The sequence below is a fragment of the Pelodiscus sinensis genome, chromosome 5, assembly GCF_049634645.1.
Source record: "Pelodiscus sinensis isolate JC-2024 chromosome 5, ASM4963464v1, whole genome shotgun sequence".
In the NCBI taxonomy this organism is placed as follows: Eukaryota; Metazoa; Chordata; order Testudines; family Trionychidae; genus Pelodiscus; species Pelodiscus sinensis.
In genome coordinates, this window is record NC_134715.1 from 75,265,886 (window position 1) to 75,283,773 (window position 17,888).

Here is a 17,888-nt window from a genome sequence, read left to right on the forward strand (position 1 = left end):
TCTAGTGGGCTGAAATAGCGCTACTTGTTTGCAGTCACTCAAGGCTGCCTCCTTGTCTGGGGATGTTTCTGCCTGCTCCAAGTTGATATGAAAACAACACCTGTAATTACAGCTGCTAAGGTTTTTGATGGAACTTAGTTAGCAAGAAAAAGATAAGGGAGTTATGCAACCTTGCTGTTAAACAGCTCTATAAACTACCTCAGAGCAGCCTGTGGCAGGGCTAGGCTAGTACCATGCACAGGAAAACAAGCCAAATTTGTATTAGCTATGGAAATGTTTAGCAGTAACTAGAAAACATGTTAACCTGTAGGATAGCATGGCCTCAACCATAGATAGCATCAGTAAAGAAAATAATGCAACTTCTAAGTTGCTTGATGTGCTCTGAAGGCCTCATACTGCAAGGAGTAGATTTAATTTCAGGGGTCTTGGCACCTTTTATCTTTGGGCTCTAACTATCCAGTTTTCTGAGGCAGTGAGCCCTGGAGACTGTGCTTCGCTCCTGCAAATGAGGCCCTAAGTGACTAAGCATTGGTTCCAACTATGACTAAAGAAACTGATAGTGTGTTATGACCCAGCACATACTGTAGTTGTCACCTTTGGGTGTGTCTAAACTACATGGCTCCGTCGATGGAACCATGTAGATTAGGCTGATCGGCAGAGGGAAATGAAGCCACGATTATTTAAATCGCGGCGTAATTTAAATTTAAATGGCTGCCGCGCTCTGCCGACCAGCTGATCAGCTGTTTGTCGGCAGATCGGGGCAGTCCGGACGCGCCGCTGTCGACAAGGAAGCCTTTGTCGACCGGCGCAGGTAAACCTTGTTTCTAACAAACATGTCTGAACAGCATTTTATCTAATACTGTTATTTGCATTATGGTAACACTTAATGGCCCCAACTGAATACAGGATCACATGGCTCTGAGTACAGGACAGTCACATAATGATAGGTAGTATTTATCCTGAAACACTTACAAAGGGACTAGAGACAAAGATTATTATCCCTGTTTTACTGATAGTAGACTGAAGCATAGAGAGAGGGTGACTTGTACATGGAACACACACAAACAGGCAGAGGTAGGCATTGAACCCAGGTTGCTCTGCACTTCTGTACAGTGCTTAAACCACAGAGCTAGCCTTTCTCCTAAGGTATCTTTTTTAAATTTGTGCTAACTAAAATATACTATAAGGTACTTCCTCTGTAGTTTAATAGAGCACTTTTACACAACCCGACGGAATAAATTACTGGAACTTCTAGCAAAAACAACAACAAAAGTGAACACAACTGTTGCTGCACATGTAGTGTGATAAGAACTAAGGATGGGAATGTAGCTCTAAAGAAAAAGTGAAGTCAAAGTGAGAGTTGAAGGCATGCAGCATCTCATAATATCAGCCCCTTGAACTCTTTAATTGTGAATAGAAAGGAGATATTCATTACTGAAATCTATAATACGATGAGAAGAGGGAAAGGGAAAAGGTAATTGCCTGGATTTATTTAACCATAAATTAAACTTCACTGGAGGCACACTTTAAAAAACAAAACAGTTCTAAAGCTTAAGTAATAAAATCTCATGCCACTGTCCCTGGATTAAAGGTTACCCAAGCACGCTGGCTTTATTATATTAATTCAACAATGAAGTATTGTTTTAAAGCAGCTTGCTTGCAAGCAATTTTGATAGGAATCCAAAGCATGTTTGAGAAACTGTCAACAGCATACCACTGGAAAACAATGGACATTTGTTGAAGAAATTCAGGCAGCCGCTTCTAAACTGCACTAATCCCATTAATTTAAAACAGGAAGACAGAATATTTTATATGTCAGAGGCCCTTCATGTCCATCTTATTTATATACAGAATAAAGCAGTTGCAGTTTGAATGTAGCACTTGATACTGTTACGCAGCTTGCGCATGTTACTTGACCATTCATTCATGGCTCACGACCATAGGCATGTCCTATCACTATTTGACCTTAGAAACTAGTTAATTTATGACAAATCAAGTGAGAACTGGCAGTAAATGTGTCGCTGCTCATAAGAGTTTCTGATGTAAATTGTAACCCAGTATATTTTGTCTTTATAGAATTAGTGCTGAGTGGAAATGTTTTACTATTCCTTATCTTCGTTTACAAAGCCTATTCTTCCATCGCTTCTCTGCTGGGTTGTGGTCTCCATGCTGTGGCACTATGTTCTGATCATGTGGGTTAATAACTAGATTGGGCCAAAACAAACACACATTTCCACTCCTGTAATGTGCACCCATTGCAATTTCAAGGTGTGATAACTGCCTTTCTATATGGTGAAAGTGCTCTGTGCAAAGAGCATTTTTCTGCTGTGCAATAAAAATGAGCCAAAAAATAAATGTTATGTTTGATTGGGGGAGGGGAGGCTTGCTGTGGGTATCCATCACTTGTTTACAACTGCAGAACAAAATTTTGAAAAAGATACATCCAAGTTTCTGTGCAGAATGTGTTATGCCCATTAAAGTCAAACAATGTGTTCAGCATTTACCTTTTTGCAGGGTAAAGCTGTATATATCACTTTGGAGATCTTTTAGAAAACATGGCCTACCTTATTCCAGCATTTATAATGCTTGGCACTGGCTCTTTTTTTTTTTCTTCATTATCAAACTTTTATACATGGGGCGACGGGAGCAAAAACTTAGATTTGTGTGTACAGACTTTGTTTCTGATTTGTTTGTGCAAATGCAGTTCCCTGTACAAAACCTTGAACATAAAAAATTATCGTTGCAATTTTTTTTAGCAGCTCCTTTGAAAACTGGATCTTAACATCTCAAGTCAGAGGGAAAATGTAGCTTATTAATCTAAGTATTCTTGTAAGGGCATGTCTACACTAGGAAATAATTTCATAAGTAAATTCAAAATAACTCCCAAAATAACAAAATTGAAATAGTGTGTCCAAACTATGAGGGAGCATTGAAATTGCTCAGAATTATTTTGAAATAGCACATCCACACTGGAACCTGCCTCCGATTTAGAGTCTCTGGATGCCTCTGGGGAAGGCACCAGGAGAGTGGATACTTCTGGTGGCTGCAATGCGTGCTTTTAGGGGTTCCTCTCCATGGCCATGTCTCACCACTCCTCCACTGCCTCCCTCATCGTGGAACACCAAACGGACGCACTGTGCTCTGGTTGCTCTTGCAGATGCCACAGCACTTCCAACATGGAGCCCGTGCTGCTGCAAAGCAGTGCCAAGCTCACAGGCCTAGTGCTGCGCCTCATGGCACTGTTCATCCAAATTGCCCTCATGCTGCTCCAGCAGGATGATGACCAACCTGAAATGGAAGACCTCTTCACCTGGCACTCCTGCTGCTGCTGTAAAATGCTCCCCTGGACACTGTTGAATTCCACTTCTGATGGAGGGAGACCAGTTCTGATTGGTGGGACCGTATCGTCATGCATCAGTGGGATGACCAGCAGTGGCTGCAGAACTTCCGCATGTGGAAGGCCACATTCCTGGAGCTCTGCGAATGGCTCCCACCTGTCCTCAGGTGACAGGATGCCCAACTGTGACCTGCCATCCCCCTGTGGAAGCTTGCCATGCTGGGCAGCTACTGTTCCATTGGGAACCAGTTTCGTGTGGGGAAATCCACATTTGGGGCCATACTTCTGCAGGTAGCCATGGCCATCAACAACGTGCTACTATGGAGGAGTGTCACTCTGGGCAACATCGACAAAATTGTGGGTGGCTTTGCCGCCATGGACTTCCTCAACTACAAGGGGCCCATAGATGGCACTCATATCCCCATCCCAACCCCATGACCACCATGCCTCAGACTATCTAAACAAGAAAGGGGTACTTCTTGATGGTGCTGAAGACCCTGGTGGACCACAAGGGACACTTTACTGACATCAGTATCGTATGGGTTGGGGAAGGCACACAACACCCGCATCTTCTGGAACTCATGCATGTTCCAGAAGATGCACTGTGGCACTTTTTTCCCTGATTGCAACATCAGAGTCAGAGACATGGACATCCCCATCTGCAGGGCTTGCCGAACCGGGTTGCAATCTACTCGCCACGGGCAAGTAGATTGCATTATTTGTCGAGCCCTGCCTATCTGCATCCTGGGCGATGCAGCCTATCCCTTGCTCCCCTGGCTGATGAAGCCCTTCACAGGCAGCCTGAACCCCACCAAGGAGAACTTCAATGCCATGCTCAGCAGGTGCTGCATAGTGATAGAGTGTGTGTTTGGCCGCTTAAAGGTGAGGTTCAGGAGTCTCCTTGCCTGTCTGGACCTCAGCAAGCGCAACATCCCCTTTGTGATGCCAGCCTGTTGTGTGCTCCACAACCTCTGTGAAAGTAAGGGGGAGACTTTCCTGCCAGGGTGGAGGCAGAGGATGAATGGCTGGCCAGGGCTTATGAGCAGCTAGACACCATTGCCATTCGACAAGCACATCAAGAGGCTGTGCTTATCCGGGAGGCCTTGAGGGAGAGTTTCATGCAAGGCCAGCTGTGAGACTCTTCCCAGTGTCTCTCCACAAGGGGCCCCTGCATTCCCTCTGTGTGCCTTTCTTCCCCCACTCCTTCCTTCCCACCTTCTCTCCATCCCCTGCAGAACAAATAGAAATCCTGTTTTGTTTGAACAAACAAGTGTGTTTTGGGGGGATATAAAACAGGAGGGGCTAGGGAAAGAGCTTAGGGTTAGCAGACTCCCAGAGGGCCCGGGGCCCCAGAACACAGGGTGGTGGGGCCTACAGGGCAGCCAAAGCCTCTGGAGGCCAATTATTTCAAATTAGCATCACCAGAGAGTCCATACTAACATTTTTCAAAATAGCAATTTCAAAATAAGTGTTTTTCCCCGAGGAATGCAGGAATACAGATTTTGAAATAACCAGCCTGTTATTTCAAAATAACAGACTTGGTAGTGTGGATGCTCCACTTGTTGTTTCAAAATAAGGGGGGTTATTGCAAAATAACTCCCCAATGTAGCCCAGAGCCGAGTTACTGCATGTGTGCTGGCGACTCATGTTGACTTCTGATCATGGAAGTGTTTGTGTGTTCCACACTCACAAGATTAACATCTTCAAATGAAGATGATGGATGATGACAGAAGCATAAAATCAATTGAATAAAGAATGTATTCTTTACTCGGTGCTGATCTTTGTAAAGATGCCAGGTTTTGTTTAAATTTTGTGAGGCACAGCTGTAATAGTTTGCACAATGCTATGAAATATTCAGTATAATAATACCAGATAGGAGAAATGTGCTTATAAATGGCATTTGTTTAAGTAAACCTGGCAAGACAAGATGAAATACCTTTTTGTCTTTATGTTCTGTGCAGTACACATCTTCAAAAAACTTTTTAAATCATTGATATTCTAGGAGTTGTTTGCTCTGTAAGTTATCTATTGTATGGCATATGATAATTCTCTAGAGATTCTGTGGGTAAAAGAGAACCTGCAGATTGTGTGAAACAAACTGCTCCTCTTAACCATTTGAATGCCTAAGAACAGGATGGACCAGACAGAATCTGAGACAAGCTTGGCACAGTTACTTTCTTCTCTTCGAGGCTGATTAGTGCCAAAGAATCTGCTTATCTGTCAAAGATGATGGGGAGGGAAAGAAAAGTGGAGAGGTGTAAAGTAAGAAAAAATCAGAATATACTGTCATCAACAGCATCAAGAATCCATACATTTCTTCCTCTCTGTCCCCGCAATTAAATATTCAGATACTAGAGTTTGATTTGTTTCACCCAAAAGCTGTGTTTACACCAGTAGAATTTAGAAAAATTTGACCAGTGCTGTCACTAGTCCAGCTGTATTCATGTTAGCATCTATATGAGTCCTACTTTTGGAGAAGGCTCCAACAGCTTTTGATGTCTTTGCTGTTGAGTCATTCATCTTGCTGTTGGATCTTGTCTGCACTAAGGCTTCTAGTGATCTAGCTGACTTGGTAGCGGTGCCACTGGGAATTTTTTCCAACTCGATTACGGATGGCTTTTTTTTTTTGTTTAAGTGCATATAACTTCCTTTCTCTTTGTCTGTCAAGGCAAGTGGTTATTTTAATAGGGAATCCGTGTCTCTAATCCCCCAGTTCTCCAGAAATAAACTGCTTCTGAAATGGAACGGCACAGATTTTCATTTTTTTCCTACCATTACCAATTTTTCTTTTTACAGAATTGACCAAAAAATGTCTGGAGGTCAGAGTGGATACGAACTAAGTGAAGCCAAAGCCATTCTGAGTGAGCTGAAGTCTATCAGAAAGGCCATAAGCTCAGGAGAAAGAGAAAAACAAGATTTAATGCAGGTATTTTGTTTGATATCTTGAGGGGTTGATGTTAATTTTTTTAAACCCTAAAGTGATTTTGTGATAACTGCTTTGCACTTGTTCGCCTTTAAACATAGGAACTCAAAGAATTTTGTAACACTAAGTATACCAACTTATAAATGAAGAAACTGAGGTATTTAAAGATTACATGATTTGCTCTAGGTCACCCAGAAAATCACTTGCAGAGTCAGGATGGGAACATAAATATCCTGTCTCTCACCACAAGCTCTTTAAAAGAACTGAGCATCAAAAAGACAAACCACAGTGCCAGAGATAAAGAGTGAGAGATTGAGAATGCATGTTAAATATTTTTACTCCGGTACTTAACAATCCTGTGTGAAATCATGGCCATATTACAGTCAGTGGAAGTCTTGCTATTGATTTCAATAGAGTCAGGGTTTCACGCTGAATCTAACCTCGATGTATCCATTCCTGAAAATAGGTTTTGGCAAAACTAGCTAAAAAATCAGCCAATGAACAAACTACAATAAAATGAAAGATGCTTTTGTTAAGTGAAGTGTACAATGGAGCCCCTGGCGTGGTCTGTGAAGTCTATTTGTCTTGGTCATTTGATCCATTGCCTTTTTATCTTGGACATTTATACGCCATATATTGATTTGATTTAATAGTAATTTATAAAAATGAACCTGTTATGAATGCAAAGTCTGAGATTTAATTCGTATTTTCTGCCTTTTATTTTGACATGTTTCCATTGTTGGCTTGGAACAGCAATTTTTTATAAAACGTTTGGGCATGAAAAGATTGCCTATCCCTTTGTGTATGGAAAACAAATGGTTGAAAGCTAACAGCACTGTTTTTCCTTTATTTCATCGTGTCCGACCGATCATTGAACTTTACCGTGTATTATGCAGTGAAACTCAGTGGACACATTTCTTATATTCATGGTGCTGCCTAAACAATAATGTGCAGATATAAGCAATCTAGGTTATGGGACTGGGAATCAAGAGATCATGATTCTGTTCTTGTTTCTTGCCAAAGCCTTGCTCTGCGACCCGGAGCGAATCACTCTCTTCAAGCCTCGGTTTCTCCATCTCTAAAACCAGGAAAGACTATTATTTATATTGAAATAGTCCCCCCAATGTGCTTGGGGTGGTTCAAGCTCAAGGGAAGATGTAGGTTCTTCCTCAGAGAGAGCATACTTCATCTTGAGCAGCTATGTAATGGAGATTGGTATAAATAAACCAATAGAGCTGTCTGGATGGCTGGATAACTTGCTTAGTACTCAATGAAAACTGAGTTTTCCCTTTTGGGATTTTTGATTAAATGTTTGAGAGATTGTGGTAGATACAATTGACACATGCAACCCTTTTCTGATTACATTGTGGTCCTTCTCTTAAGTGTGCTGCTGTGCCTTTTCTTAAGGGGTGTCCCATGCATTCCCCTCCACAGCTGGCCAGTTGTTCTTGCTGATATAAAGAGGAAACCTTCTTCTTTTTCTTTTGGTACATTTGCAATGGCAAGTGGTACTAGGCTCATGCAGTCTTGGCATTCATCTGAATGGAAACCATGTGGGCATGCAGAAGGAAGAGAGATACTTCACTGTTCACCTTTCCCAGGGCCAGTCTGGAGCTGAATATGGAAACAAGCTTCATGCTATGGTGCTTAAATGATAAGATTGATGTGTAGCAGTGATGAAATGTTCCTGAAGTGCAAAAACATACTAGTAAAGTATTCTTTGATTTCAGAGCCTTGCAAAGTTGAGAGAACGATTTCACCTTGACCAGACTGTTGGGATATCTGAACCAGATTTGAGGTCCAGCTCTGTAAACTCTCAGTTGTCCCTCTCTAGACAGACTCTGGATGCAGGGTCTCAGACAGACATTTCTGGTGATGTAAGTCCTTTACATTTTGGCAAGAGTGAATGGAGAGTGATGGCAGAATGCTGCTGTCGATGGGATTGGAATCTTTGCTTTTACTGCTGTGTGTGAAACTAGATCTAAAGGAAAATTAGCTGCTTTTGTACTAAGTAAAAATGTAATCTGAGTTTTTATTTAAAAATTAAATTAAAAAATAATTTACCATGAATTAGGGATGTTAGGGTGTAGTCAGTTACATAATTAACCAGTAAGCCTGGACTTATTGGTTAAACCTACCAACTATATGCTCTCCCCGTTGCTGTCTCTGTATTGGGTGGGGAGAGGTGGAAGCTGGTGACCATGGGGGAGCTGACTCATGCAGATCCACCTCTCACCTTCACCCCTCCCCCATCCCACTGCTTCTTACAGAGGCAGCGGGGGGGGGGGGGAGGGGGTAGGGGGAGGCAGGAACCAGTGCTCGGGGGGGGGGGCCTCCCACAGAGCCAGCAGTGCATGGGGGGTCCTGATTGCCCCTTCTCATGCTGCTGCTTCTGTGGGATGCAGGGGAGGGGGACAAGGTGGTTCCGCAGAAGCCATCACATACGGCGAGCCAGCTTTCAAGCGAGCTCTCTGTGCATATCCGCTCCCGCAAAGCCACCTGCCCCCCATGCTGCTTTCCCCCCTCCCCCGTGTAAACATGTAACTGCTAAAATTTCCAGTGAGAACACGTTTACATAAATAAACAATAGTTAACATCCCTGCCATTAATCCTTATATAAAATATGATTTTATCAAACAATTCCTACATAATAGAGATGAGCAGTTCTATAACTGGGTAGTATTTCTTACTTATTTGTATTATCTTAAAACATACTGTGAAAACAAAGTACTGTAGAGGTTAAGTTTAAAGCTGATCCCTTTCAAAAACAGGATTTCAAAATGTACCTAATAATTTATTTTTTGTCCAGCTGAAAATCAGTTGGTGGAATTAACCTTTCAGTCATTAAAATCTTCCATATGTCAGTAACCTGGACACCTACCATGGGTTTGCATTCATAAACGTGCATCAAACATTGGCATTTTCCTTGAGCTAACAGGAAGATTGTATTAGGCTTTCCAAATAAGGGCCAAACTTAGATGTGTCTTTAGCAGATGCTATTTCATTGAAGTTCTTCTTTGAATTCCACTGAAGTCAGAACTTTGGGGGAAATCAATGCAGTTCAAAGGAGGGTTTCAAGTGGAATCACACCTGCTTATAGCAGAGCTGAATGTGGCCCTCATATCAATTTAGCAAGAGAAAACAAAAACAAACATTATAAAAAGCCCATTTTGCATTATGAATTTGTGTAGCGTATTAATTAGACCTTGTACTGAAAAATAGTTGGCAGGCTGTATTGCTGCAACTGGGCATGTTTCCATTTTAAATAATTTCTATAGTACATGCATTTGCTTTGTGTTGTGGATGTGTCTTGTACAATAATAAAGTTGATATTTTTCTCAACAGATTGGAGTGAAAAGTAGATCAAATTTAGCTGAAAAAGTCCGACTAAGTCTTCAATATGAAGAGGCAAAAAGAAGGTAATAGGGTTAGTTGCTTTGTTAAATTAAGTAGATTGTGAATTGGAACATGCTTCAGCATATAGTGCATTCAGTACAGCTAATCTTGTGCTTGCCACGACATCTAGTGGAGGGTTTTTGGACAAATTGCAGTCAATATGTTTCTTTTTAAGTCTGTTACATCTGTCAGAGACTGGAAAACTGGGTTGTTATTACTATAAAGCACATATTGTAGTTTAATATTAGTTCATGTTTAGAAACAAAAATACTGAAATTAGCAGAAATACAATAATTTGATTGTAGATCACAGGATTAAAGAACTGAGGTAAACTAAATGTTAATTCCCAATCCCACTAAAAGTACTGGCAAACCCTATGTCTGTCTAAATTCTTTTGCAAGATCAGGGCTTTAGTTTACTGTGGCACAGGTGGTCTTTGGTTTTACAGACTTGCGTCTTCTCAGAATCCAAGTTCCAGTATAGTCTTTGATTGGCTTAATTATCTCATTTCCCCAGGGAGCTCGGACAGTTTAAGGAATTGTATCTTTTTGAATAATTTACCCTGGGAGAAAGGAAATCAAAATCTCCCCAACTGATTAATGTGGAATGCCCTTCAAAGAAAATGCTGCAGTGACTGCTCAGAAAAGTAACAAAATTTTGATTATAAGCAGTCACAACACCAGTCTGAACAGGTTTTGCAGGTCAGAGAGGTTCTAAATTGTCAATTGCACATGATTCTCCTTGACCACCAGAAAATACTTTGTAGCACCAGGAGGAGATTTTCTATGCCTATTTAGACAAAGTGTGCCTATAGGTCACTTGTAACTAGTGTACCAGTTGTGCTATGTGGATCTCATTTCTGGTACTTCACAAAACAGGTGTAAAGCCAGGTTTTTATCAGAAACCAAGATTATGACCTGACCTATGAAGAGACTTTGTCTTTGTACTGAGAGGAAAACAGAAGCCTTGAAAGGCTTTTCACACATTGAAGTTTCAATTTCTAAAGAACTAAAATAGACAAAAATAAGATCTAACATGCTATTTAAGTTGTAAGTAGATATCAATTTAATGAGAACATTATATCCTTGGCAGTCACGGATGGAAGAAGAGACATTTATTGTGCCCCACTGAAGCACCTAATAGCCATTTATCTTGCTGGGAAACCGTACCTCATCCACATCTCCAATGTAGACCATAAAACATAGTTTTGCCAGTAAATCAGAATGGTCTGCAAAGGTATAAAGAACCAGAGCTATGAAGCTTACTTGAGTATCAGATGTTTTATGATTTTTTTTGGCTCTGGTTCATAATGTAAATAACATCTATTATGATCCAACAGGTAGTTCAAAATAGGGCTTTATTTCGAACGCCCGTTTCACTGCTGAGTGTAGACGTGGGCAGTTATTCCGGGCTTGTAAATTAAAAAAAAAAAAAGGCACCTGGCCGGGAAGATGCAAATCAAGCGTGGGATATTTAAATCCTGGGCTTGATTTGCAATTCTGAATTCCTACATTTGCAGCCCTATTCCGAAATAGGCTGCAAGTGTAGACATACCCATAGGGTTTTATGAAACCTTAATTTTGAGCTTCCAAGTACAGTAAACTTCCGATAATCCGGCACCTTTAGGACCCAGGGGGTGCCGGATTATCAGAAGGGGGGGCTATGAGGGGTCTGGAGTGGGGTGGGAGGGGATGCCACCCCAGACCCCCTCATAGCCCCCCCTTACGATAGTCCGGCTCTGCCCCAGGCATCCCTGATTCAGCCGCTGCTGGTCAGTTTCAGCAGCGGCTGAATCGGGGATGCCTGCAATAGAGCAGCTGGGGTGCTGCCGGGTTGGTCCCGCAGCGCCGAGGGGCTGCGCTATGGCACCAACCCAGCAGCACTCCAGCTGCTCTTGGGGACGCCTGGGACAGAGCAGCTGGGGTACTGCCCAAAGGACGGCGCTGCGGGACCAACCCGGCAGCACTCCAGCTGCTCTGCCCCAGGCATCCCCAACAGCAGCTGGGGTGCTGCCGGGTTGGTCCCGCAGCCCCGAGGGGCAGCGCTACGAGACCAACCGGCAGTACCCCAGGTGCTCTGCTCCCGGCTTCCCCGATTCAGCTGCTGGTCAGTTTCAGCAGCAGCTGAATGGGGGAAGCCTGTCCGGCTGCCCCAGCACTTCCGGGTTCCTGATGGTGCCGGACCATCAGGAGTCCCAGAGCATTGGATGCCGGACTAATGGAGTTTTACTGTATTTGTTCTTTATAACTAGAACATCTTAGTGAGGTTATTTTAATTGCACATATCTGTATTTAGAATTTGGTCTGTAGCTAAATGGAGTCTTGTCTGAGAATAAGCCAATGATTTGCTTCCTTTTCATGTCTTAACAGGAAGCAAATGAGACTAAGGGAATGTTTAGTTTACATGTAAACATATTTTGAAGCTGCACCAAAATATTTTGATAAAATTACTGTATCTTGAAATAAGGAACAAAATTAACCAGTTTGTCTTCAACCTCAATGCACAACATCTCTTAGCCAATTTTTGAAGCCATAATCATTATTATAGAGATAACTAGTATGACCCTTCTTTCAAAAGTGTCAGATGTGTGAGATTAACTTGCCTTGTATTAAAAGACTCAAGCAAGGGAAAAACACTTTTAAATGAGTTTCCCAATTTGGAAAATATCAGAAAATATTTTCTTTTTCAAAAGGCTACTTGCAGTATTTCTTATTTATTTAATATTTGGTTAGCTAGAAATGTCTCTCTTAAACAGGTGGGACTTTGGCTTTAAATGCACGTTGGCAATCAGGAAAAATAACAAACACAAATGTTATTACAAAAAGTCAGCTTTACTGGCCTCAACCACAACAGATAAGCTCTTTTAAACAAGCATTCAGTGCTTCAAGTGAATTTTGGTTCTCACACGCTGTGCCCGACTTTGAAATCTTTATTTCACAGATGGCAGGTACTGCGTGAACAATGATACTTCATTGTGGTGAAGCTCTTGATAATGTGCCCTGAACCCTTTAAGCTGGGACTGTCTCAGAGGAAGAGAGGGTAATTCAGTTTTCATGTCCATTTAATCCTTTACCCCTCTGATGAGACTGCTACCAAGGGTGCCATTTATGATAGTGGATAACTGGCCACATCACAGAACACTCTAAGACCACCAACTCATCCCATAAGCCATTGAACAGCTGTCAACAGCATCTACTTTCAGACACTACCAAGATTAGCTATGTTTGAACTAGTGACCTGAAGATGAAAGTCTCTACATCCCACTTTCAATTTGAAACCAACCAGTTGGTTTCCATTCAAGCCTCTCCTTCCTAAAGGAATGTCAAATATTTTTTTAAATCATATATTGAACAGCTCCAAAATATGTCAAAATATAAATTAAACAGCTAATTTTTTTTCATTCTCCCTAATTGTTTGGTTACTGACTTTATACTGCAGCTTAAAATATGGTGTTCAGCTTTGGTTTCATTGTTGTTTTATAAAATATCATGCTAGTAACTTCTGATGGGTTTTTTAAGCTGCTGGTATTATTGAGTTTGGAGTGGGGAGGAAATCTCAAAAGTCTGTTTGTGATTCAGCCAAGTTTGTCCTTCTGATTTCTGAATTAAGTAATAGGGAGACAAGTTATTATTGAGAGTCTTTTTTTTTCCAGTCTTTGTTTTTTGAGCTTAGTGAAACTAATAATATCATGCTTATTGAGCATTTTGTTTATTAAGTTTCTAGTACATTGAGGCAGTTGCTTTTGACATTTCTGGTAGAAGCTGAAGAACAGCTGTTGTTGAGTCTTTCCTGACTACAGAGAGATTGTGAATATCAAATTTGCTCTTGCTTGTGAACACTGTAAAGGCCAGATCCTCAGTTGGTATAAATTGGTGTTGAAGTCAATAGATTTACACGGACACACCAGCTGAGGGTCTGACCCTCTTCTGTTTTAACAATGACAAGGCACTCCCTATTTCTTGCCCTGAATTATCCTGCAATGTGTGTGTGTCTCACCCTTCTCTTGCTCCATCCTTCTCCTAGTCTAGAAGAGAAGAGGTATTGAATGACTTAGAAAAATGTTAATGGGTAGGATAAACAGCCTTTGAACAAGGCAACCTGTTGAAATTCATCTCAGGTTAGCAGTTACTGAAAGTTGCCATCCAGTAGTTATGTGGTCCATGTGATATGAGTTTGATGGTCTTCGTAGCTCCCACTGGACTTCTGGATCTGTCACAAAAAGCCACTAAACCCGTGGTGTCCAACACGTTAGCCACTAGTCACGTGTGGCTAATTTGGTCAGTTGAGTGTGGCTATTTGACTTGAACCGTGTGGCTATTTGGCCAGTTCAGTCTGACTAGTTCTCTATAGGAGTAGCCATTATAGTGGCTACTGCTTCAGAACTGGTTGGACCACAATACTACACTAATTTGTGTCCATCTTAGTTTCAACAGAGGTAAGGACTGAATTGCTATGGAGAAAAGTAGTCAGGGTTAAGTCATGTTAGCAGGATAATGTTGGAAGCTTCTACCACCCCTAGACATACTCTATCTGTTCTGTAGATAAGCGGAAGACTTGAAGGCTTTTGACAATTATCTAGACTTTTAAATATATTATTTCCCTTTCCTTCTGCTTGCAACTGTTAAAGGTACCTTACCTTTCATCAAGATGACAAAGATTTCCTTTGTCCTTTGAGATGTATTCATCTCTTTGCCACTAGAATTTGTGCCCCAATGTCATGCTCATTGTCACAAAGTTGTCCAAATATGTCATTACTGTAGTGCAATCAGCCACTAGCACTTTAGGGTAATTAAGTAACTCTTGGATCCATGGTCTACCCAGTGCTTTCACAGACTGATATTCTTAAGAGTTAAACTGTGAATTGTATTTTAAGTCAGCTTTGGAACTATAGGAGAAAGAGGTGTACACACACACACACACACACACACACACACACACACACACACACACACACACACACACACACACACACAACTTCACAGGTTGATGTGCCCCCCCATAGACAAATTAAAACTATCTAAATGTATAAGGGACCATGTTTCAAGGGATAAGCCCATCATTAACTCTGTCGGTTTTGGAAGAAACTTCCCAATATTGGCAAGGAATTGGGTTCCTTGTACCTTCTGATGCCTCCAGTACAGATACAGGCTACTGGACTGGATGACCCATTGATCTAATACAGTGTGACAATTCCTTTGTGGTTGTGAAGTAATGTTAATTGTAAACATAACTTTTAATGCAAAATCTATAATACTCTGTTATGCCTGTCACTCACCATTGTTGGTAGTTCTAAATATTGTCTCCATCTTGAATTCTGAATTCTCTGGAACAGTTCAGCATGCCACACTCAAACACGTGTATCTTTTGTTGTAGTATGGCAAACTTAAAGATTGAACTATCTAAATTAGATAGTGAAACCTGGCCTGGGGCACTGGATATTGAGAAGGAAAAACTGATGCTGATCAATGAAAAGGAAGAGCTTTTAAAAGAACTCCAATTTGTCACACCACGGAAACGCACTCAAGATGAGTTAGAGCACCTGGAAGCAGAAAGAAAGAGGCTGGAAGAAGAACTGCTATCTGTGAAAAGCACTCCTAGTCAAGCACTTGCTGAGAGGTACATTTTTATCTTTTACTAGTATTAAGTACTATTACCTATAGTTTAAACTTTGTACTCATTACAGGTCTGTGCTGTGCCTCAATGGCCCATTTTTCCATTAGCAACTGTTCTGTGTAGATTGTAATTACATTTTTTGGACACTAACACAGAGGATCCTTTTGGATCATGAGAGGAAACACACCCTTTGTAAATGTTCTACAGCAACAGTGAGCAACCAAGGCTAGTGAGTGACTGCATGAGTGTCCCTCCTTCATGTCAGTGTGCCTATATTAACAGAACTGCCATTAACTTCAAATAAGAAAAAAATTACACTTTCTTTACACTATCAAATCCCTACCTGACCTTCCCCTCCCCCCCAGTACTCCCATCCCTGCTCCTCTTCCTCCCTCTCAGCACTTCCAGAGTTCCATGAATCAGTCAATTCATAGAGTTCAAGCTCAGAGAGGAAGGGGGAGGAGTCGGGATAGGGCACAAATCAGCTGATTCATGGTGCTCTGGAAGTGCTGGAAGGGCGGGGGAGGAATAGATAAAGGTGGGGCCTCCAGTGTGCAAGAATGAGGGTAGGAGGCAGAGCGGATGGGCAGACTGCAAATGGAACCCCGATGGGCCACAGGCTGCCCACTACTGCTCTACAGTATAGGTTGCTCTGCATTTGTTATCAACATGAATGCCTATGTAAGAAGTTGGATAGCTGAGGAATGTGAACAGGCCATCCAAAGTGCAGTACATCATTCACTGGTGTCAGCTAATATCTGTAAGCCATTTGAAGTCTGGCTATTTGTTGCAACATCTGGAATATTTCACTGTGGGTTTTATTACACAAACAATGCAGAAGTTTTACTGCTTTTAGTTCAGAAGAAGAGGACAGTTGCTGCAGAACTTCTCTAATTTGCATTAGTAACTAAGACATCCACTGAATTTTGCCAGCTATTTGAAAGAGCTTGACAAATTAATGGAGATTCTGTCACAAAATATGACTTCACGTTAAGCAATAGTGAATGTAAATAATTTTTATTGGGGATCATTTCTAGTGTGTTAATAAATGTATTGTAGTATTTCCATAGAAATAAAAAAATCAATATAGCACTCTGTCAAAGGTCTGATCTTTTTAATGGGACTCTGAACATGAATGGTAAATGGGACCTAGATTGATTTGAGTCCTAAATCATTGATTAGGGAGGAGACTGCCCGTTTGTGTGTGCAAATTATCTAAATTGTATGTTAACAAAGGATGGATTAAGCAAGGTTTGTTTACGCCCTTTTTAATGCTTCAAGTTGTGCTTTCTTTCAATTATCCACAGACGCAAGTGAGGCATGATTTCAGCCTTCATGAAAGTATTGATTTTTTTTCCTCTTGACTTCTAGGAAAGGAAGATTTGATTTGACATTTTAAAATTTTGAAACTTTTTCTTTGTAAAATTCACCCTTCAGTGGAGAAAGCAGGCAAAGATACATGTGCTGCACTCAGGAAGTCTGTGTTTAGAAAGGAACAGGACTGGGTTTGAGGATAGGACATAAGGAAACTTGTGGGAAGGAGCTGGCAGGACAAACAAGGCTATTTGGAAGGAAGTCAGGCAGAGCGGAATTACCTCAGAAGAGAGCCAGCATGTTGGGTGTATTCAGTAATATACGCGGTCTCAAGAATAATTCACAAATCATGTAGGAATCTAGAAGTAGGTGGAGCCATACAAATATAAAAATGTGCTGGAATAAAACTAAATTTCCAAGGAAGAAATAAGTTAGCTGTGCTGTTAATCTTTGATTAAATTAGCAGAGATCTGTTGCCCAATAACATCCATTGATCAAGTAATGAGCAGAGAAAAAGAATCATAAAATCACATTTATATTAAATTAAAGAGAGTAAACCACAGGTTTGATAAATAGGCTAACAAGTAACAACTAGATCTTTGTTCTTACGCTATGATTTAGAAGTTGATTTTTTTATCTGAGTTTGCATGTTTGTCACTAAAGATAATTATGTACTTGTATATGTGTGTACATATAAGATAGTCCTAATTTACATAAATATGATGAAAGTGTAAGTTACATTTTCTTCCACTGTCAAGAAGAGATGTGATGATGATATTTTCCAGGACTCCTGTTTACTATATGACTGTCTGGTGACCCATTCTGGAGTGGCTTTTCCCTCTGTCCCTCCACAAACTGTCCTCTAACTAGAATGGCAGAATGCTGTGTCTCTTCTGAGCCTGTCAGCAGTTCTGGTATGATCCTCTACCTTCTTACCAGCAATTGGTTCTGGAAAATTACAGTGACTCATGCTTAGTTGCTTGAACATTATAATGAATCACAACCTATAACCTTTATAACTTAATAATTAAATTCCATTCCTCCAAAGTACATAGGCTCTTTTCACAGTAACCTTGATTTGTTGTGACTCTTGCTGACTCGGGGTATTCTAAATTTTGTAAAAAGATTCCAAGGTGAACCTTTTCCTGAATTTTTAAAATCTCTTTTAATTAATGGTCAAACCGTGGAATGTTGTTTCCTGGAGGACAAACGAATCACCCCTGCAGTGATTATGTGAGCAGCCAGTTCATAAAACCCATCTTTCTTCCTTCAGCAAATGGCAGTGTTGCTGCATCACAGTCTTCT

At 41.1% G+C, this 17,888-nt stretch overlaps 1 protein-coding gene across 1 annotated transcript in view; it reads left to right on the forward strand.

Annotated features, from left to right (window-relative positions):
* WWC2 (WW and C2 domain containing 2) overlaps positions 1-17,888 on the forward strand; it is a 181,954-nt gene that overhangs the window by 112,272 nt on the left and 51,794 nt on the right. Inside the window, exons 6-9 of the mRNA XM_006130157.2 lie at positions 6,134-6,263; positions 7,991-8,137; positions 9,606-9,679; positions 15,030-15,272. Of these exons, the coding sequence (XP_006130219.2) occupies positions 6,134-6,263; positions 7,991-8,137; positions 9,606-9,679; positions 15,030-15,272 (594 nt within the window). The remainder of the gene's footprint in view (positions 1-6,133; positions 6,264-7,990; positions 8,138-9,605; positions 9,680-15,029; positions 15,273-17,888) is intronic.